Source organism: Malaclemys terrapin, chromosome 11 (assembly GCF_027887155.1).
Source record: "Malaclemys terrapin pileata isolate rMalTer1 chromosome 11, rMalTer1.hap1, whole genome shotgun sequence".
Taxonomy (NCBI): domain Eukaryota; kingdom Metazoa; phylum Chordata; order Testudines; family Emydidae; genus Malaclemys; species Malaclemys terrapin.
The window spans coordinates 20,602,498-20,625,660 of NC_071515.1; the positions used below are offsets into that span (position 1 = coordinate 20,602,498).

General features: G+C 40.1%; 1 protein-coding gene across 14 annotated transcripts in view; it reads right to left on the reverse strand.

Annotated features, from left to right (window-relative positions):
• The window catches only part of ABI2 (abl interactor 2), a 98,329-nt gene extending 78,737 nt beyond the window's left edge, over nucleotides 1-19,592 (reverse strand). For all 14 annotated transcript variants that reach the window (XM_054043379.1, XM_054043371.1, XM_054043378.1 and 11 more), the window contains exon 1: nucleotides 19,351-19,592. In XM_054043379.1, the coding sequence (XP_053899354.1) occupies nucleotides 19,351-19,467 (117 nt within the window). In that variant the 5' untranslated portion in view covers nucleotides 19,468-19,592. The remainder of the gene's footprint in view (nucleotides 1-19,350) is intronic.
• Nucleotides 19,593-23,163: the final 3,571 nt, after the last annotated feature.

The following is a 23,163-nucleotide window of genomic DNA, read 5'->3' on the forward strand; positions in this document are numbered from 1 at the left end:
ACATACTCAGAACCTTCCAGACAGATATATAGGTTGCCAACCCACCGGGATTGTCCTGGAGCCTCCAGGAATTAAAGATTAATCTTTAATTAAAGATTATGTCATGTGATGAAACCTCCAGGAATATGTCCAACCAAAACTGGCAACCCTCGATACCTAGGATTTATTTGGCACATGGAAGAGGTGTAGAGGTATGGCAGACCAGGCTGGGGACTAGGTAGAAGAGTGCCAGATATATGTGGGCTATGTGGAAGAAGACCCAGCATGACAGGAAAAAGGAGGAAATTAAGGAGGTAGTTAAGACATGCTTTTGGAGGGAACAAACAGTTAGGTTGCTACACGAGGCTTCGTAGGCAACAATAAAAGAGTTTAATGACAGAGGCAATGAGAAACCAAGGAAGGAGATTTGAAAAGAGGCTGAACATAGCAAGCACAGTGGACAAAGTAGATGACATTTGTACAGTCACCAGAACACTCTTCTCCTAAGGTGGAAGATCCTCAGCACTTGGAGAAGTTTGTGTTAAAAAATAAATTAATTAAAAAAAAAAATGCTCACTTCCTTCACCTTCAAGATCCTCTACCCCAGGGGTAGGCAACCTGCGGTATGCATGTCAAAGGCGGCACGTGAGATGATTTTCAATGGCACCGGTCCAGGAGGCTCTGCATTTTAATTTAATTTTCAATGAAGCTTCTTAAACATTTTAAAAACCTTGTTTACTTTACATACAACAATCGTTTAGTTATATATTACAGACTTACAGAAAGAGACCTTCTAAAAACGTTAAATGTATTACTGGCACGCGAAACCTTAAATTAGAGTGAATAAATGAAGACTCAGCACTCCACTTCTAAAGGTTGCTGATCCCTGCTCTACCCTATAATCTAACGACCATATTTCCAATTCACTATCACACCTGAATTGGCCAAGCAGATCAGCACAGAGCTCTTATTCCAGGGACTGTCTCTGCAACATTCCAAACCCCTTCTACAGTAGCAAAAAGCTAAATTCACGTCTCAAACATTGATCATTTCTCAAGTGCACGGTGTCACCGCTATCTGCTCAGTATTGGGACTATATTTTCAGAGAGTAATGTCTTGAGAGAAAAGCAAAATATGGTACCCCATTTCACAATATTTCAGTACAATACTTACAAAGTTATGTTTAATTAATAGAGGCAGACCATTTTATCTATCTAGGGAGTAAGATGTGCAAGGATTTGTAGCAACAAATATCAAAAGCAAACAACTTTTCTAAATTATTTAAAGTTTATGCATGTAGCATGATTGACCCGGACTCAAAAAACACAAATTTTTAACATTGTCATCATGTGCCATGACTGCTCCATAGAGGAGGATGGAATCACAACTGAAACTGATAAGATCAATGAATTTCAAAGTAAATGCCCACAGAAGACCCTCCGCTCACTAGAAAGACTTTCTTGCAATATCAGAAATTCTAAGTAGAGCAAATCAGTCTAAAGCAAATATGGTAAGATGACAGACATATTTAGGACACTCTTTAAGGATGCCACCAACACAAAGCTTAAATGGTCAAGTGATAATAGTGACATTACCTGGAAAAAAAGAGGGCAACCTAGATAAACACTATGCAGAACAACAGAGGAAGAAGCCCAATCCATCAACATGACACTCAGAAGCGTGAACAGACCAGCACAAAAGCAAAATAAACGGAGGAATCTGGTGGATGGCCTATGTGCCTGTAGGTCCGGAGGATAAAGAAAAGACATGGCAAAGCAAGGGGCAAAAGTAGAAAATGACTGTAGCTAACCTGTAATTGTGAAGGAGAACCTGGGACTCCTCTTACAGCAGCTTTTGCTTGGTTACAAGACATGAAGCAGCCCCAAATTTCATTAGAACATTTATCTTAATTATGACACATCACCAACATTCAGGTATATCTAACAGACACTCAAACTTAGCCTATGTACCCAATTTGTAACAGTATTCTTTTCTTGGAGCATGAGGGTGCAACAAACTAATGAATGAAAACTAAAAATAGCACAGCTAGGATTTAAGAAAAAGATAAAACATTTTTTATTCCATTGGAATTTACCAAGTCATATGTATAACATCAGATCAGTGACTGGAAACAAAGTGTGATCTACAGGTAATAAAATTCACATAATAGAAGGCTAGCAAGCCAATAAAAGCTAATTTGTCCTGTTAATTTGTTCATTTTAGGATCATAATTGTTAAGCAGAAATTAACAGCTGATCATATTCTGATAACTGGGAGAAGGGGGGAGACCTGTACAGGAGACTGATCAGTTAAATCTGGCATTACATTGTTCCTGTGGGCTACACATACTTCATCTGTAGACAGTCTGAGTGCTCACATATCTTTCAGTTCCAACAAAGCATAAGTTCTCCCTTTGGCCTACTGCTGCAGCTTAAACTTGCCTGCCCTTTTGAAGGTCAGGGAGAACTCTTATGGTGGCAGACCCACAATTACCTGAAATAAGGTTCTGAAAGTGGAGCCAAATAGGTTTCTCCCTAAATCAATGTGTGGTAATTTTCTGCTAAGACAGCAGCTCTGCAACTGCCTGTTAGCAACCATGTGGAGGCAGAAGAACTTCTGAACAGAGGCTAGAATGGAATAAGCTTAAAATAGGACTGTAAAAGGTTAACCAGTAAGCAATAGTCTTATTGCTCCAGCCACACTGCGCGGACGGAACAGCACCACCTGGCTGAACCAGCCACAGCCCCACCGGTTTCGTCGGATCGGCCCCAGCCCTAGCCATGTCAGACAGTTAATCGGTTAGCCATTTAAATGACATTTTTAATCATTTAAACAGTTAACTTTTTAAACAGTATTTACATCCCTAGCTTAAGAATGACTTAACCATGACTAGTCCCTTCATGCTTGCCTCCCATATCAGCCAAGCAGGATGGCAATCTACCGGCAAGGCTGGTTTGATATGCACTTGAAGGGTAGCTGACCACAAGGGACAAAGAGCACTCCTGCAATGTGATCTCCCTAAAATTAACCATATACACTCAAATATATGAAATACTTTTGCTAGACAACTGCTTGATTCTTTCAAGTTAATGAAGCTTCAAGGTTAAAAAGAATAAGGGTTAAAATGTGATCTCACTTGTTTTTTAAATGTTTTCTGGCTTATTTTAAGTCCAAAACTGCTTGGCCTAGAAACTCCATGTGAGTTTCAATCCATTAGTCTTGGCAAGGACTCATGCCTTTGACTATTTTTGAGGGAGCTGGAATGGACAGTTGTGGGCTCAAGCATTTCACTGTTGGAAGCATTTTCTAGGACATTGATGTCCCCAATGAGGCTCTCCCAAATGATGCATATCGCATATGGATGGTGTGAAGGGGGGTAGGAGGCAGGCAATCTTGCAAAAAGGGGGTTCCATGGCACGGCACAGCCCATCCACACAATCTCATGAGCAAGGAATGGGAGACAAAGTCACAAACAAAGAAAAAGCGATCTGATCTTAGGAACAGGAGATAGGGGACCATCTCCAGAAGTGATCTAACGGAATTATCTTACTCACATTTGCTATATATGACCACACTTAAACTAAAGTGTTTTTAGATTGCTACGAACTATTCATGACATCTTTACAATTATACATGTTACCAAATAGAGGCTTTTAATTACTTCTTTTTAGCAAACCTGAATACATTCCTCAGAAGTATATGGAGTTCCAAATGTGAGTTTCACACATAAAGCTACTATTATCTGGTGTTATCTTAAGGGCAAGGCCAAAATTTCAACTGTTGACATAACTGAGACAGGGTGACAGGTATATTTCATTTATGTATTAAACATATAAGCACAAAACCAAAGCCATGTACTCCAAAGTTTCTTCACATGCAAGACAAACTATGCAAATAAAGCGGAAAATATCTCTTTAAACGACATGAAGGCCTTTAAAAAGTATCCTTTTTTGCATGGATATATTTGAGAGATTTAACACAGGCTGCAATGGGCATACACTGCAGAGGGGATGAGCAAGGTACAGGCGGAGCAGAGTTAAGGTTGTTCAGGTGACCATAACTGTGCACTGCCCCGTCTAATGTTTGGAGTTTAGTATAACTAATTTTCATTTCCAGGCTGATATGTGTGTTTCAAAAAGCAAAAATCTTCCCCTAACCATACCATTCTTCCCTACTATCAGCCCCCCCCCTAAAATTATAGATATTTAGAATCCCAGCTCCAATGTGATGGGGGGGTTTAATTTTGTATAGGATTATACTGCAGCTATCCTTAGTGTCTTTGGATAAAGGCTTTCTGAAAAAGCTACTGCATAAGCAAGACTGTCACTTATAATATCTTGTCAGTTTTAAAACGGCTTTTCAAAATAGCTACTGCCATCAGACCATATAATGAACCAATAACTGATGACATTTACTACTTGTTCTACTACCTCTTCTGTTCTCCCATATGGCGATTGCAAAAGGTTGGGAGCAGACACTGGTAGACATGTCCTTCCTGTTATCTCCTATTGATATCCAGGGACAGAATGAAAGATATACTCTAGTATACCTACTTTTATTTTTGGAAACAATGCAGACTTCTACTATCAGAATTGCTATCAACAAGAGAATGCCAGTACAACACAGAGATTTCCAAAAACAAGCTATAATCCACTAGTGAGTCACAGTCCCAAAGCATTACGTGATGTAAAGATAAGCCACTTGTATTACTATATAGTTATCAAAGGCAACTGAAATATTAAGCATGACCACTAAGGTAGTGAGGGACTATATGGGGAAAAACAAATGGATTTCAATTCGAAGACGCCATCTACAGGTAAGAATAAAGCTAAGTCATGTATGGGTCCATACTTCAAGACTAATTTCTCTTTTGGACATCAAGGATTAAGAGCACTACAAAAGTAGTGCATAGAGCCAGTGGTAGACACTTTTGCACCACTTTAATTGCACCTCTAGCTGACAGGAACTGAAGAAAGCAGTATCCAGTACTCAGATGGTCATGATGAACGTCTTAGAAGTGAGTAAGAGGAAAAATAGGACTTTCAAGAATGAGTTGGTAACACAGTCTTAATATTTCTTCCACTGTCAGTGCTCACAGGCTAATAAATATAAAATTCAATAGTTAAAGTTACATTTTTGGTAGAGTGACTTGAAGTCACTGCTAAATTGGGACCTTTGAAGTTAAGTTTCAACCTTCAGCGAATATATCACCAAGCTATAAATTCCAGAAGCAATGAAAATACACAGAAAAATGAATAATTGCTGGTGGTTTTTTTGGTTATCTCAGAGACAAAACACAAACACTGGAAAGATGCAATGATCAAAATTAAGAAAAAATGTTTGAAACAAGTTTAATTCGTGTTCATTTGGCAAAAAGTTCATTTACCCTGAATTCTTTCATGGTTAAAGTGATTTCATTTGTCTTTGAATTGTCCTTACAGGTATTTTAAATCTATATTCAGCAAGTTCTACTACTGCATGAACAAAGGGGCGTTCCTTTATACCATGGTCAATGAAACTTCTGCACAATGAATCTTTTTATTTGACAGGGACTTGTTTAAATGATAGCCCCATCTCTAAACAAAGCTGTTTAGGCTTACTGTCCCTGAAAAGTTATGGGATGTGAAGACTACAGATGCACTTGATCAAGGGACTTTTTTAAACTATGCATTCATTTCTCTATTCCTCATGCAATTCCCTCCCTCATTCCCACTGGTTCCTTAAGTCCAGAAGACTGATTGGCCGATGGAGGTTCCTGTGACTGTGGGGCCTGTTTCCGATCCTCTGTCCGTTCATGTATCCTGGCAGAGTTCCTCTGGGCGGCGTCCACTGGCTCCCTTGACACCTTTGAGGGGCAGTGGGTGCTGTCTGGGGTTCTCTGCTCGGTGTCCCCATCAGGTTCCCTTCTTTTGACCCTTTAATCGCACTCCTGTCCCTGTTTTTACATTAGTTGTCCTCCGTAATCATTTGGGTTTTAGGCCCTGTGGGTCTTCCCCTTAGGCGGGGGGGCGGGGGGATCCTTTAGCAATGGGCGGGCTTTGCCCGCCCACTTCCCGGAACCCAATAGGTACCCTAACCACCACCATCCCAAAAAACACACGCACACGTTTACTTTACTTACTGGCTTTTCTATGGTGTTCATACTGTAATATCAGACCATTTTACATATTGCTAACTAATAATGCTGGCAAGTATATGAATATGTATCATATTAACTATACATATTATCCATACCATATATATATATATATATATATATATATATACACACACACACACACACACACACATACATACACACACAGCAACAGTGATACAGCCTAAGCTGGCCTATACCATGATCCAGTTCACTGATGCTAAGTATCCTATAACTCCTAGCATTTGCTTAAGTAAGTATTTGCATTAAGCGGAGAGGAAACTTGCCAAAAATCAAGATACAGTCATTCTATGTCTTAGTACAAGCTAAGGAAGAACCTTCACAGACCAGTACCTGGAAGGCTAGCACCCAGAACAAAATAAGGAAGGAAAAGAACAACAAGTTAGGGAACTGGGTCAAACTGAGGGTTGGATTTTAGTGATGCATAAGGAGACGTATAACTTGTAAAATCATATAAATAATACCAGCTGAAATGTGTGATCTGGGAGAGCACACCTTTGCTGTAGGGTGACTGTATCATCACTGTACGGGACTGCTCTTCAGAGACTGATATTGTATAGAACCTTTTTCCTGTACCATATTAATATACCTGACATTGGTTATTTGGTTTCTTAAGTGTATTTCATAATGAACCAAAGTGTGATCAAGCAATTGACTGTACAATTTATCAACAATATATTCTCAACACCCCTAATTAGGGAAGTTGAAACCTCATTTTACAGATGAGGAATCTTGGTTCAGAGGGATAATAACCAAGGTTACACAGGAGGCATGTAGCAAAGCCAGGAACAGGACACAGCTCTCCTGAGTTCCAATCCATAGAGCCCTGCAAATCCACAGATATCCGTATCCAGGGACCATTTTGGGGGATCACAGAGCTCTGCCAACCCAATGCCTTAACCACAAGACTATTCTTCCTTTCACACATGCATCCATTTGGCTATCCCATGTTAGAACTAGCTTTAGCAGGACTACAGTAAAAACTGTTTGTACACAGTTAATGGCACTGCTTAAAGCCCAGTGGAGATGGATCCTTGGGGAAGTAAACTCACTTGTGTGTTACTGATTTCCTCATATTGTGAAACAGAAATGATACTTATCTTCCTTTGTAAGGCCATGAGATCTACAGATAAAAAGCATTTTACATATGAACTATATTAATTAAAACTGCATGGGAGTTTAGGTGGACAGAACATAACTGCTCAAGGTGTGATTCGGGTTAGTGTAGAAGCGTGCAATGTAGACAATGGCATCCTGGAGTGGTGTAGCTGTTTAACAGCAAAATTAGAAATAAGTTTGACAAATTCACAAAATACATATACAAAACAGAAAACCCCTTTGCAGAGATTCAGAGCAATCCTTGCACTTCAGGGTCTCAAATTCAACATTCTTCCTCTTTAAATTGTATCTCACTCCAACTCCCACAGAACCCTTGGGGTTGTCTGGCCTTTCATAGCTACCCCTCCATTAGTGTTTACTACTTGTATTATGGTAGTGCTTATAGCCCCTAACTGGTATCAGAGCCTCATTGTGCCAATCACTGTACAAATACACGGTAAGACAGTCCCTGTCCCAAAGAGTACACAATCTAAATAGACAGGACAGACAAAGGAAGTGTTATCCCCATTTTACAGGTGGAGAACCAAAGCCCAGAGAGAGAGTAAGTGACTTACCCAAAATCAGAAAGGAAGTCTGGGGTAGAGCCAGGAATTGATGCCAAAATCTCGAGTTCCCATTCCAGTACTTAACCACAAGACCAACCTTTCTCCTCACCAAATGAAATGATGTATATCAGCCTCAAAGGATGCTCCACTTGTGGAAAACTGCTGATTCAACATAGCTTTTATTATAACACATATGACACAATGCTGTCTTAAAGGTGACATCCAAAAGAAAAAATGTGCTCATTTTTGGTTCTTTATGGTTTATGAAAGAGACAAAGGACTTTTTCCTCCAAAAGAGCTTTCTGCCCTTTTTTTTTTTTTTTTTTTTTTTTTTTTTTAAAACTTTAGAAATTGAGATCTTGCTTTGTTATTCCTAGAAGTTGCTATGTCAACGGCAGAACTTGGCCAACATTACGTATTCAGAATGTGAAAGCTGAGCAACTGCCATGTGAAAGGATTAAGTTAGACTTGTCAAAACTGTTTTTGTTAGCACCTATTTCAGTCAAACAACTGACAAACAGCTGGGAAGAAAGATCTTTGTTAAAGATGTAACATCATGACCTTTCAAAGAAGGGCAGAGAAAGCTCTCACTCCTGTTCTCTGATCCTCTAAGGCAGGCTAAAATCAAAAACAGTGAAGACAAAACCTCATACTGCTTATATTTTTAAGGTCAATCCCAAGCAAAAAAACCCACACATCTGCAAAAATAAAATGCAAGTCTTCTTTGATCATAAAACAGAAAAAAGTGACACAACCCAATTTTTCTATCCCCTTTTCAACTCACCTTTAAATCCATTCCTAGCTCAGTGAAGTATGGGCCTTCAAAATAGTATTCTTCACTTTCTGTCCTAAATGTTGTACACTGTTACAGTTTGCGTTCCAGCTTACCATTAACTGCACATCATTTGCTACAGTGAGGTGATTTATAAGAATATAGATCCAAAGTAGTATATACCATTTGTAAACTGTCTTTGAATGAGTAGCATTAATATATTACAAAGGCTTGTAACAGGCTGGTTCACTGACAATTTACACATTTATATTGAGCTCGAATCTTGACATTGAGTACACAACCTTGAACCCCCCCAAATACATGAGGGGATATCCAAAATTTGACTTTTTCCAACGTTGCCAAAAGGTCAATGTTCTCATTGGCTTTTAATAGTTCCAAATGCTCTTTTGAGCCTGATCCATGATATTTGGTGCATATCAATTAAGGACTGCACAATGCTGAAAAAGTTCCAAATTTAGTATTTCTAACAGCTCACAAGATGATCATTAACTGTTTACAAAAGTTATGTTCATGTATTCCATTAAGTATCCTGTTGGGCATGCTCTTGAGTACTGTTCTCTTCCATTTGGAGAAAGATAGATCAACTGAGGTAACCAGTTTTATGTAATGGACTCAGCCAAAAAAAAAAAAAATTGTTGAAGGCAAATTATTAGATTGCAAGCAAAGATGTTGACAATAGATCCACCAGAAAGGCGAAATATTGTCAACAAGTGTAATATCGAAGATCCTGACTCTACAGATTATTCTCCCCATTCTAGGATTCCAGTTCATAGACTTATGTATGGAAATGAACTCAGACAGTGGCACTCACACTGCTTTGGTCCTGGCCAGCGGTCCGGGGGGCTCTGCATTTTAATTTTAAATTAAGCTTCTTAAACATTTAAAAAACCTTATTTACTTTACATACAACAATAGTTTAGTTATATATTATAGCTATATAGAAAGAGACCTTCTAAAAACATTAAAATGTATTACTGGCACGCAAAACCTTAAATTAGAGTGAATAAATGAAGACTCGGCACACCACTTCTGAAAGGCTGCCGACCCCTGGTCTAAGTGCTTGTGTGGGTACTTCCTGAAATAGGTCAAAATTACTTTCCATGATATTCTGAGGATCACCAATGTCCTAGCTAGCAAGGCTAAGCACACATTGATCCTTTATACAATGCTACATCATTTGCTCCAGGATCCTGCACATTCAACAGCTGGCCAGTTCTGGAGAGGGAACCACGCTGTGGAATCAAGATGCCCAAGGAAGGATATTACCCCTCTTTAGAGTTAACCCACTAAATGTTGGATAGAGAAAATGCTGAAGAATTCCTCCGTAGATACAACACACCACATCGCTGTATATTGGTTTATATAACAGCACTGTAATATTTTCAGTATTTTCTATTCCATTCCTTTTACATCATACATTATTTATTTTTTAAACTCACTAGTACTTAAAGCTTATCTTAATTGGACTTTACCTTGAGTTAATTGGTCACCAATTCTCTTGAGATACTTAACACATTTGTAAAGGCTAGTGTGGACACACCCCACAAGTTTCATCAAATTTATAAACATTTGTTCATTTATCCCAGGTTGATTCCTATATTCTGGAACAAACAGCTCCTGCCTTCTTGCGCATTCAAACATTGAGCCCCATTTCCTATGTCTCAAACTGTATCAGACAACTTCCTGCTGGGAAAGATCAATAAAACAGAAGCTTTACAGTGAGATTAACACCACTCACAGTTCCAGTACTAATAAAAGAGTGGCAAATACTTCTGAACTATGTTGAAAATTCATTACAGTATTCTTATTCAGTAAACATTTAACTATGATAAGAAAATTTTAGGAATGTTAGAATTACAAATAAAACAAGCCAAGACAAATTTGGGGGAGGGATAGCTCAGTGGTTTGAGCATTGGCCTGCTGAACCCAGGGTTGTGAGTTCAATCCTTGAGGGGGCCACTTGGGGATCTGGGGCAAAATCAGTACTTGGTCCTGCTAGTGAAGGCAGGGGGCTGGACTCGATGACCTGTCAAGGTCCCTTCCAGTTCTAGGAGATGGGATATCTCCATTAATTATTTTTATTATTATTTATTATTAAATTAATTCAACCTACTCAACCTCATTTTAGACCATTTATTAAAGTAGCAGCTTTGCACATACTATCAAAGGAACATATTCTGCTTTTTTAAAAACAACAACAGCAGACCTTCATTTAGGCTTAATACTAATCCATCGCTAAAAGATGCCAGAACAAAACACTATTATCTATTATTAACAGACTAAGAAAATTCCACTAAAATTTGGGTAGTTACAGGATACAGAAGCTGTAGCAAAACTGATGCCTTTTTTCTGTGAAATGCAGCATATGATATAGACCCTGCCTACTACACTTCTAAAATATATGTCCCCCAGCCTACTTGGGTCCTCCACTCCCAGGAATAACTGCAGTGCTGCACATTTTCCAAAGATGCAAAAGCAGGAAATTCACATGATTCTTGACAGTTTCACTACTGCCCACAAGGTTCTGAACTGAAACAATTAAACTGATCAGAGTTAATTTCATTCTACTGTTGCCTGGCACAGCTAAGAGGCAATGGAGCCTTTCATTTGCAGATTTTGTGAAGTCCTGGATTGGTTAACAACCACTTCACATTTGAAAGACTAACTTTATTAACCAGAAGGGTTAAAAACTTTTTTTTGTTTAAATGAACACTTAATCTACAAAAAAGACAATCACTTAGGCCCTCACTCTTCCGGGGAAACTTCGTCCTCAACACTCAAAAGTAAGTACGTGAAATTTTCACATCCTCCTAACATAAGCCACCATATAAAAAATGGTTTACACTTCATATTCAGTCACATCATTCTGGGGTTTGGGGAGAGTTGTTATGGAAAGTCTAACAGCAAGGTTTCCTTCCGTGTTCGAAACTTAAGGGTGGTGTCTCCCATGTAATTTTAATCCTCACGCAACTCCTTCCCTGAGAACCTAGTCAACTTCTATTTAAACTATCCAAGAACCTAAAATTAAGGTTGCGCAAAACCCCATTCATTCTGACTGAAACATGCATGAGATCCATTTTCACCTGCATAACAATTTATTCAGTTCCAGGAAAAAATTGTGTCCAAATTGGCTAATCAGAGCCCTGAAAATTGAAAAAAAATTACCTAAATACATTATGTTGCCCATTACATATCCCATCTAACAGAGCATTATCTTGCTTTATAAGTTATGAAAAGTGCATTAACAAAGGTTCTTGTTCAAGTGAATGGATAAGCAACAAAATTTAGAGGTTTTTCATTGGTAAGGAAGATGTTTATTGGTAAGCAAAATGCTTTCAGTTACACACAAGTAAACAAAGAATGGCTTAAAACATCTTCTTCACAAATTCTACTAAAACTGGGCCAGCACATGCATTCAGACTGCAGTTAAAATCTGTCATAAAAACACACGAGCTAGAGAAGTTCTTCTTTCTCCTCCAGTTATGGTTCAATTTAACTTAATGGAGATCTGAGGTTTTTTACTTAGCTGAATCTCCTTGGTGAAGCCTTTGGGGGTTTTTTAGATATTTACCACAATGGTGTACCACTTCCTGCACTGAAACCTAAAGCACTAAAGCCACAAAGATTAATGATCGCAAATATAGTAGATATACAGCAGAAGATAGTTACCAAAATGCCACTCTCAACAAACATACTCAACGATACAAGAATAGATGTGCCTCTTTTCCAGCAGTAACTATATAGTACTCATAAATTCTGTTTTTCCATCAGTACACAGGGTAGTAATACTGATAACTCCCATTAACACAGATAACAAATGGCTCATGCTATTTCTGCACACACTTACAGAAGAATCAATCCTACTATTTTACAAACCATGGTTTTGAACTCAGTGAACCTATTAAATGTTTTGAATAACTCTTTGTAAAATGTAGCACAGTTATACAAAGGAAAGTACAGTGGTTGAGTGATAAACGCATGGCCTAGTTTACCAGTTATATGGCTCATGGGGGGGGGAGGGGGAGAGAGAGGCAAACTGGGCTGATAGAGATTATCACAATACCAATTCAACCAACACACTAATGATCTCTCCATAAACCTGGAACACAAGATAAATACACAGTAACAGCAGACCACAACTCGGATATGCTTGCGATGAATGAATACACACCATTGAATATTATTCTAGGTATAAAAAAAAAATGTAAAGAGTCATTTTTTAAGAAAAAAAATCAATTGAAAACATGTACACATAGTGCTGGGTAAAATAATACTCCTTTTTAGATATTTACAGTATATTTAAAATATGTAAAAAAAAATTAAAGTGCTCATTCTAAATCTGAAATACCTGTATCAGTCTGATTTTTCTCCTAGCTACCTGAGCCTCATTTCTCGTGCCATTCCACAGGAAGGAGATATTTTGGTTATCCCGTTACCTAGACATGGAGGCTAAAAACCCTCACATTTAATTAACAGGATCTGCCAAAACCATTAGCCTCCTAATGGACTGACAGCCTGGACAGTTTAGGCACCTAGGAGGAAAAGACACGTTATAGTAAATACAAAACTTGAAAATACAATTACTACTATTGTTATCTTGACTCCATAGCAAAATATTCCATGTTTCAGTTATCCCCCTCTATAAAATACTTCTAGCTTGGGAAAACAGTTTTTAATAGCACTTGTAAGATTTTCACTGAATTTGCAGGGGGAAACTCAAGGGGAGAGCACAAAAAGGAAGACACTTAGGCTTGGTCTATACCTAAAACATAGACTAACCTAGCTATGTCACTCAGGGGTGTGAAAAATTCAAACTGGCACACTACAGTTTAAGACAACTTAATTCCCAGTGTAGACACAGCTAAGTCAATAGGAAAATTCTTCCATCGATCTAGCTACCACTACTCAGGGAGGTGGGAAGCTGTAGCGCCCATAGTGTGGACATGGCCTAAGGAAAATGATCAGAATTTCCCACTCTCCAGCAGATAACTTTGAACCTAAAGAGAGACATGTCAAACAAATTCTTGCTTTATTTCGACGGAATAGTGGCTACATACAACTTCATTAACAAATTATGTTCAGTTTATATAGCTATTATACTGTTTGGTATTCAACGATATTCAAAAAAATAATTAGATACCGTAAATGGAGAGAGTACTCGGACCTTCCCTTAGGCAGTTATTTAAATTACATGATTTTTGTGGAATGCTACAGCAGTCTGGATGGTAAAAACTGCATGTGCCTTGGGGAAACAACAGGCTGAAAGTCTAACACGTCTGAAAGTTTTATGTACTGATTCGTCCACAGATCCATCAGATTTGCTTGGCCAGTTCCCTAATTTTGTTAAGCAGCTTTAATTTATCAGCATCTTTCTGCACTCCTCAACTATTCCAGCCTTAAACTCATCAATGACTCTTTTATATTTGCAGAACAAGCCTTCCATGCATACTTGTAAGAGCCAAGTATAACGACTAATTCACTAGGAGCTAGCTTAAAAAGAAAACAAAATTTAAAGGAACAGTCAGGTAAAAAATATTTTTAAACAAATTTACTGCATGCATCACTTGAATATTAAAACAATGGAAGTTTAATAAACCTGTTTACTTTACATTATTTGTGCTGTTTGTTTACTTTGTGCAATTCTGTTAGATTGGACATTGAAAATAGAATGATCTGACTATAGTCAGTTTCTCATGTACTAACACAAGCTACAATATGGTATAGTGATGGGTAAGGTTAGAAGAAGAATCTGAACAGAATGTTTGGGTTGCAAATACTGCAGTAGAGTATTTGTTTGTTGAACATTATTTATACAGTAAAATCCCTTGTTTATGTTCCATGATGAGGTAGGGTTGCTAAGAACAAATGGGAAGGCAACTGAAATAGGCTTGAAAATTCCACCCAGGAGCAGGAAACTTTCCCTTCTCAATACAAGAGCCTAGAAGGCTATTAATTATTGCTGCACCTTTTTCTTTTCTTTTTAATGAAAGCTAAGTTTATACCCCTTACAGTTGTAGAAAAATCTTCCAAATATAAAGAAATGCAGTACTGTCTTGTAGAGTCCCTAGACAGCTCCTATGTTTCAACAGTGATTCAGTTTGGGCAAGAAACAGCAGAGTGAAGTTAACGACTCTGGTCAGTTTCGATGGTGCTACTCAGATCCCTATGGGCAGTGGTAAAACTGTCAAGAATCATGTTGATTTCACAGTCCTACTGCTTAGGGAAGCTACCTGCACCAGCAGAGAGTAGGCACTGAAGTTATTTACAAGGGCTTTGAAAAGTAGTGGCTCTAGAGGAAAGAAAGTAGTAGAGACCTACTGACCATTCCTCTCCTCACAACAGCCAGGAGACTGGAGAAGCTAGGACAATACTGGAAACCCACACCTCTCACAGCCACCTGGAGGCTCTGAAGGGGGAGGGGGAAGGGAGCTCATTCTTCCTTTCCAGCAACTAGAGAGGAGTGGAGCATCACATTTGTCAAAGGCTAAGAATGACAGTGACTTTCAGAAGGGTCCAGGGACAGCAGCTGGTAGAAATCCCAGCACCTATCCCAGAAACTGGATGTGGCATGCTGGCTTTTCACTTGACCACAGACCTCAATGGCGGACGCTCTCCACTCTAATTTTTTATATCTGCTTGTGACAAGTAGGTTTAGTCCTCTAGCCAGCATGTATCTAGTAATTTTTCCAACTCACTTTCAAAGCATGCCAAAAGATCTGAGAGTTCATGAGTTTTGGAAGCTAGATGCACTGCATGAAATGAGAGGCTTTTTAAGAGAAGCAGTGATTATTGGTTAAACCAAAAAAGGTCTGAACAGAGTATAATAGTTGATTATTCTCACAGAGACCTGTAGTATAACCTCCAAAAAATGGATAAGCCAAGATAATGCAATGATTTACTTTAGTACATTAGTAATACAAATAAGTGTGATTAGAAAAAATGTGCAATCACATCATGTGCAACATTTCTTGGAACAGCAAAGAAAATTCTAGAACACCAAAATTATACAATCGTGGTTTATTGACCAGTCTGAGCATTCTTTGCTTTTTTATAAGAGACCCATACAAAAGCACTGTATTATGCAAATAGTTTTTGTGAAAATGGAGACCCTGAACAGTTAATTAAATTCTTGATCATGAATTAGCTACTCTTCTACAAAGTTAACTTTATAACATGGTACAGACTGAGCACTGAACTGGGTATAATCTGCAGAGCATGAGACGATGAGGCTATGAATAACCAGCATCAGATTCCTGCCTCTGATTAGCAAACCCTAACAGCTCTGATAAAGAGTCTTCCGAACAAAGTTGTTTGAAAAATGCATGTACATGCTGTATTATATCTTTTTTAAAAGAAAACGCAGAGATCGTTACTATGTGCTTCCCTCAACTTATTTTTATTTTAGGAATAAGTCTTGTCTGTTGAATGTTTATTTTTATTTCATTTCTCTATAAGACTGCATATTTTGATAGCTATGTTTATGAATTTAAGTTTAGAAACTCATTTATTGCTCTGGGTAACCTTATGCCTATTTTTGCTTTAAGTCGGATATTAAAAAAAAAAGTCTGAATTATTTGAGTGTGGTCTGGAAATTTCATTTTTCCATAGCATGTATCAATTTATTTTCCTGTTCAGCAGAGTTAATGGCTGCTGAAAAGCATGTCACCATATTAGTTGATTGGCTGATCTACTAAAGAGTGACTCAGTGGGAGAATTTAAAAAGAGCAAATATTTTTCTAGAGCTATAAATGAAGAACGCTGTTTTCTGCCAAAACACTGGTCTTTCACATTTTTTCTCCTCTTATTTTTGCAATGAATTTAAATTACTTACTATACATTTGATGTTTTATCTGATCATTTGCTATCACAAGAGTTTACGGTGTTGTATTAGCACATGCAAGGAAAGGCTGGTTACCTATTTGTTGAACACTAACCATAAGAAAGGTTTACCTGTTTTTGTTTTTAAATGGTGCTGAAGTAACTCTGACCCTTCATAAAACAAATCAAGTATGACTGATTAGCCAGATTTCTATATTTGAAATTTAAGACCCCAAAGTTGTACAATCTGAATACCTAGTTTCATAAGAAACCTATCAAATTACAGCAATTGCTGCAGCTACCAATTCCCATGCAGAGATCTCGATGATACCTGAAGATATTTGAAGCACCTTTCAAGTTGCTAAGAAAATGAAAGTATGTTAACAGTATATTTCCAATTCTCTATTAAGTGATACTAGCAAATTAATCTTGTCAGACTTCTCACAGCGATCTACACATCCGCCCATTTTTACAACAATTTCTATATTTCGGAATAAAACCACAGACCCTACAAATCACCAACTGGTACACAAAACTGCTGACAAACTGATGACAAAGAGGTCAATATGAGCATATCACTTTCATGTTCCAATCACTATACTCACTACCCATCCAATATTAGATCACATTCAAATCTTAGACTTAGCTTGGGCCAAGCCCTAGGATATCGCAAAGGTCTCCATAACAAAGACCTCCTGAAACTGCAGCACACACAAGGAAATTCTAGAACAGTGGTTCTCAACCAGAGGTATGCAGAGGTCTTCCAGGGAGTACTTCAATTCATTTAGACATTTGTCTAGTTTTACAACAGGCTACATAATAAGCACTAGCAAAGTCAGTACAAACTAAAATTTCATACAATGACTTGTTTATACTGCTCTATATTCTATACACTGACATGTAAGAAGTACAATATTTTATAATTATATGGTAAAAATGAGAAAGTAAGCAATTTTTCAATAACAATATGCGGTGTGACTCTTATTTTTGTAACCAAGTAGTTTCTAAGTGGGGTGAAACTTGGGGTACGCAAGACAAATCAGACTCCAAAAAGGAGTACAGTAATCTGGAAAGGTTGAGAGCCACTGTTCTAGAAGACCATTGCAGAACAAGTAGAAGCTGAAGACAGGGCTTCTTAATTCTCCACCATAGCTAAGAATGACCACAACCCTGACCACCTTCTGCACAAACTGCAGGACTTAACATTTTGTGAGAACAGTGCCAGATAAACTCTCAAAAAAATGGATACACCTTGCACAGGAAAACAATACAAAGTAAATACTAAAATCATTGAGATCTTTTGATATGCACAACAAGGTCCTGGTCCATGATGAGGGCTCCTAGGTGCTATATGGTAATACAAATAATAAAATGGACACAATTATCTTGTATCTATAGGGACAACAGATAGTCAAGAAGGGCATACACAGAGGACAATAACTGAATTACATCTCCCCACTTCCTCTGCCTTTGAGGCTCTCCCCACCCACCCAAAAGACAGTCAGCTTCACAATATATATTTTTAAAAGTGACATGTATATTTAAACATTCATATTATCAAAGTACGGTCATGATTAAAGAATTTGAAAAAAGGGGAAATGGTAATGATATATAACATGCTGTTAAATACTGTTCATTTTGTAACAAGGTACGTATTTAGCTGTGTCATCACACTAATTGAAATGTTTTATTGTAAATGACTTAAAATATCAATAAATAAATTTTTTTTCCTAATAAAAGGTTGGTCATTCTATGATGTGGATGCTGTGAATTAAACAGTGTAATCTCTTCTATAGTGACATTATTTTAACTATCCTTTTCCCACTGGTTATATCATACAGTAATCCTACCAACATCTCAAAGTGGCCACAGCTATTATCATCCTTATGTGCCATTCTGAAAGAAGCACACAAAAACGGCTTCCATATGGGGGAGACAGAGAATATGAAACTGGGGTCCCAGGCACTTCTTTTCAGGATTGTAAAGTACTATGGTGATGAGAGTTCTGTAAAATTCTCCACAGATACCAGGCTGTTAATTCCACCTTCCCCCCTCATCACTGGATACATCTCTATTTTGCGGATACTCCTCGCCCCACAACAGTGATCTCATTCTGATAGCCGCCTGCCATGCTCCACTACTGCCAGTAACTATTCTCCTTTCTCCACACATACACGGCCCACGTTACTCCCCACCAATATCTACAGCCAGCCCCGTCACCCCATCTTCCTGCCTCTGTGACTGCTGCCAACCTAACTGACCACCGATCTCTCCGTCAGAATCATGGAGGAAGAAAGAAGCGAAAGTGGTTGCATCTGATCTAAGATCCCAGCAAGGCTGCGCCCTGTCATACCGCTCCTGCTTCATCTCTCCCGTCCCCCCTCTATATCACCGCTACACCCCTGACCAGCTCTGCTCCCCCAGCGCCCGCCACTCGCCAGCTGCCTCCCCAGTTGGCCACATCAGCTCGGATGGGAAAAAATCACCCCCAGCGCGCGGGCAGGTTGCACCCCAGCGTTACCGTGTCTGGTCCCCTAGGGGTCTAGCTACACGCCAAGTGTGGGTACTTCGCAATATACCGGCTAGATGTCAAACCCCTCCAGCTCTCCCACCGCCTGCCTCCCCGCTGTAACCGGCCCAGGCTGGGCACCAGGGAGAGGCGGTGGGCGCCAAGGTATATGCACCCGCGGGCGCGCCGCGGCAGGGGCTTGGGACCGAGGGAGCGCTCCGACGCCCTGTCGCCCCCGGGGCTGGGGGGGACTGTCTGGAGGGGAACCTGCCTCCGGAGGCGGCGCGGTACCAACCACCCCGCGCTGCGCCCCCGCGGGCAGAGAGCCGGGCCGGAGGAAACCCCCCCCCGGAGCCAGCGGGAGAGGCGGCCCCGGCCCGGCCCGGCCGCGCTGGCCAGGCGGGCTCGCAGCGCCCGGTCCCGCCGGCACCTGGATGTAGTTGGTCTCGCAGTACTCGGCCACCCGCTCCAGGTTGGTGTAGCTGTCGAACAGGGCCCGGCGCCCGCCCGGGATTTCCTCCTCCAGCAGCATCTGCAGCTCCGCCATCTTCACATCCTCGCCCCCGCCTCGCCGCCGAGACCCGGCCGGGGGCCCAGAGAGAGAGAAACACCCACCGCGGCGCGGCGCGGCGCAACAACCGGGCACCCAACCGCGCAGGCGCAGAACCCGGGCCAGACAGACCCCCCCCCCCCCGGCGCCCCTCACGCGCACACACACTTCCGGTTCATCCTGGCATGGGGATGGGGGGCTGTTCGCTAGTAACCCCGTCCCCACCGCGCGGGGAGCCAGAGGGGAGGGGCAGTGAGCCTGGAGGGGGCAGGGGGGAGAGCTGAGGGGAGGGGCGAGGGAGCAGGGGGGGCTGGGGAGGGGCGAGGAGGAGTGAGGGGAGGGAATTGAAGAGGGATGAAACAGGAGGGATGGTGAGAACAGAAGGAGACCATCTGGCTATGCAGGGCAGGGATTGTATTTTATGACTGAAGAGATGGAGTTGGGGGCAGGGATGAAACCAAGGAAATTCTTTCTCCGCACTTCCATCTTTGCTGCCTCTAAGTGTTGCATTTTTGAACTTAGCAGCCCCCAGAATTGTTTCCTTACACACTGCTGTGCACCAAACAGGCATTTTGCACTTGCACATCTGGACCCCTGTATACATGTGCGTATGAGAGTTTGAGGCGAGTAAATGGGTGTACAATCTTTGTACGCCTCCATCCTTTCAGAGTTGAAAATCTGACCCTTGAAGTTCAGTAAGTTTCCAACACCTTCATTCTCTGTTTCTCTTTAGTTTCCATCACAGGTAAAAAAATAAATAAATAAATAAATATAATCCTTGAACAGAGGATGCTGTGTAACAACAATTAACTGATACTACAATTAAACTAAAGGCCATTATTGACTAAACATATTGTGACAGTTTCCAGCGTGGCAGACGTGTTCGTCCGTATCAGCAAAAACAACAAAGAGTCCTTGTGGCACCTTAGAGACTAACAAACCTTCCTTGCAACGCTACAAAAAGAAGGATTCTACGTGGACTCCTCCTGAAGGTCGAAACAATAGATTGGACTTCTACATAGAGTGCTTCCGCCGACGTGCATGGGCTAAAATTGTGGTTTGTTAGACTCTAAGGTGCCACAAGGACTCCGTGTTGTTTTTTTTAAAATATATTGTGACTATACTCTATTTACCTCAGTCTAACACATGTTGAAGATTCCCCTGTGAATTTCACAAATAAACCATTGGAGCCAGTATAATCTGTGTACTTCATGCCCTCCCTTTCTGTATATTTTGCTGCCCCTCTGCTGAAGATAGATGCCTGATGATCACATAAATATACCTAAAAAAGAAACAAATATAAACAATATATTTAAGACAATATAAAAATATATTAAAATCACAGTGTATTATACACGGACATTGAAAAGTATATATCACTGAGCTTGTCATCAAAAATTCAAGGAAAAGTACTAGATATTATTGTACAGTGATGATACCCAGTAATTTCACAGTTATGGGAATCATTTCAAAAAGCCAATGTCAAACACTTTGTTCAACCAGATTTTATTAATGTACTTAAGAATGGAGTCAATGTGACTACTCCCATGCTTAAAATTATGGACATGCTTAAGTATTTTGCTGAATCTGGGCTTAATTTTTCCCCCCCTCAGGTTTGTGACTTAAGTCCTCTGAGAATGGTGTTTTCTTTACTAACAATTTTGACCTACATTTCCATTTTGTGAACTTTTGACTTTGTGCTGCTGTCTTTCTAAATTATGTAATTGTAGCATGTCAGTGTCAAGCTAGCAGCACATTTCTGAAACAGAAGTCAAATCCTGCACCTATTCATCTCAACAGGACTTTTGTAATTGACTACAATGTGCACCAGGATCAGGTTCTTGTGGTTTTATGTAACTACTCCTCAGTTCTAATTAGAAGAAGAATAAAATGTTTCTTTTGTATGGATCCCACTTAAAAAGCATCTATTGTACAGGGAGAGTGAAAGGGTAAATTCTGAGCCACAAACCAGTATGCTTTTCAAAATCAAAAGAGAACATTTTATAATCCAAAGGGCTCTCTTGCCTTTGCCACTGATTTACTGTGTGATCTCAGGCAAGTCACTTAAAATCTATACAATTAAAATGATAATAGCCATCCCACGTGAATATTGAATGATTTAATTCCTGATCATTTTTCCCTTTAATCTGCACAGAAAGTCCCTTTTCTGTGCACAGAACTCCGCCTCCCATACAGAAAGCTAGGTCAGCCACCACTGGAGAAGCATTGCAGCTTTCCCAGGAGAGCTCTTTTCAGGGCTGGGTATCTGGACAGGGGGAGAGGGTAATCTGATATGCATCACCCTCCCATGAGCCCCACAGAGCTTCTCCCACAAATGTAATACAAACCCAGGCAGTATTACATTTCTATTCTTACAGTTTCCATGATGCAAGGGATTCTGAAGTAGCCACCAGCTAGAGAAGCCTCAACACTGCAGTCCTATTGGCGCTCCACAGCCATGGCACTGTGGAAGGGAATATTGCCGGGGATTTAGAGCTGGCACAAGGACCTCCACCTAGATGGGCCTGGCCTCCAATTGATTTCCTAGAATATATGTGGATTCTAAAGAATCTGCAGGATTTGTAAGCCAGACCTACAGCCTTTGGGCAAGCCCAATTCTGCTCCTTCTCTCAAGAGAATAATTGGGAAGAAATCACTGCAAGGAAAAACTCCTGGAGACGTCTACTTCTTAGCCCTACTCCCAGGTTTTCCCGTGGGAGAAGTGATTGGATGTAATGTTTGTTAAAGTGCTTTAAAACCCTCATAGGCAAAGCATTAGTCTAACATTTTAAATGCCGTTTAAATTTTGCAACTTAAAACTTCTTGATAGTGTGTGTTAATTTTTCTACAAGCAGTTAAGGTTTCAAGAGACTAATTCATATTTCATAGCTGTAACCAGTTTAACTCCATATAGACATGTGAAAACAATGAAATACCCTATCATACGTATTCTACAACTACATTCATTGAAGATTTCAATACTGTACAATCTCAGTATTGCCAATTCCAGAAGTTCAAAGATCATGAGTCACACCCCAAAAAACACTCAATTCTTTTTAAGATACAATCATGTTTTTTAGTCTGTCTTCTGATTTGTGAACACTCCTGGCCCACCCCCACTGTTCCGTGTGAATTTCGCAGTGTTGCCAACCTTGACAAATATATAGGAGGAGATTTTGACCCCTGCTGCAGGAGCTCTGGCTAGAAGACCCTACTGAGTTCACATTACAAAAAATGGTGTATGAAGTACTGCCTGCTGATGTGGAGTTTCCAGCATCTCCCAACCTGCCCCCCACCTTCAACATACTAATTAATTCTGTGTCCCAGCTCGATCTGCCAATTCCTCAGCCTCATATCAATTAATTATGCGCCCACATAGCCCACATCAATTTTGTGCCCTCTCAGCCCCACATTAATTCATATTGTGCCTACACCACGGTCTCAGACCCACATCAACTCTGCCTCCCACCCCTGTACTACATCTGCCTTTGCCCCTTGGCCTACGTCTGCAGCTCCAGGTGTTCTTCACACACACTCCAGGCCTAGGATGAAGCACCAGAGGCTCTTGGCACGTGCCCTCAGCCAACAGGGGGTCACGAACTTCAGGACTCTTCACTCATTCGCTTCTTTGGCACCAGTCAGTCAGAACTCATCCCACATATAATCCCTACATTATCTGTTTGCAAAATGAGG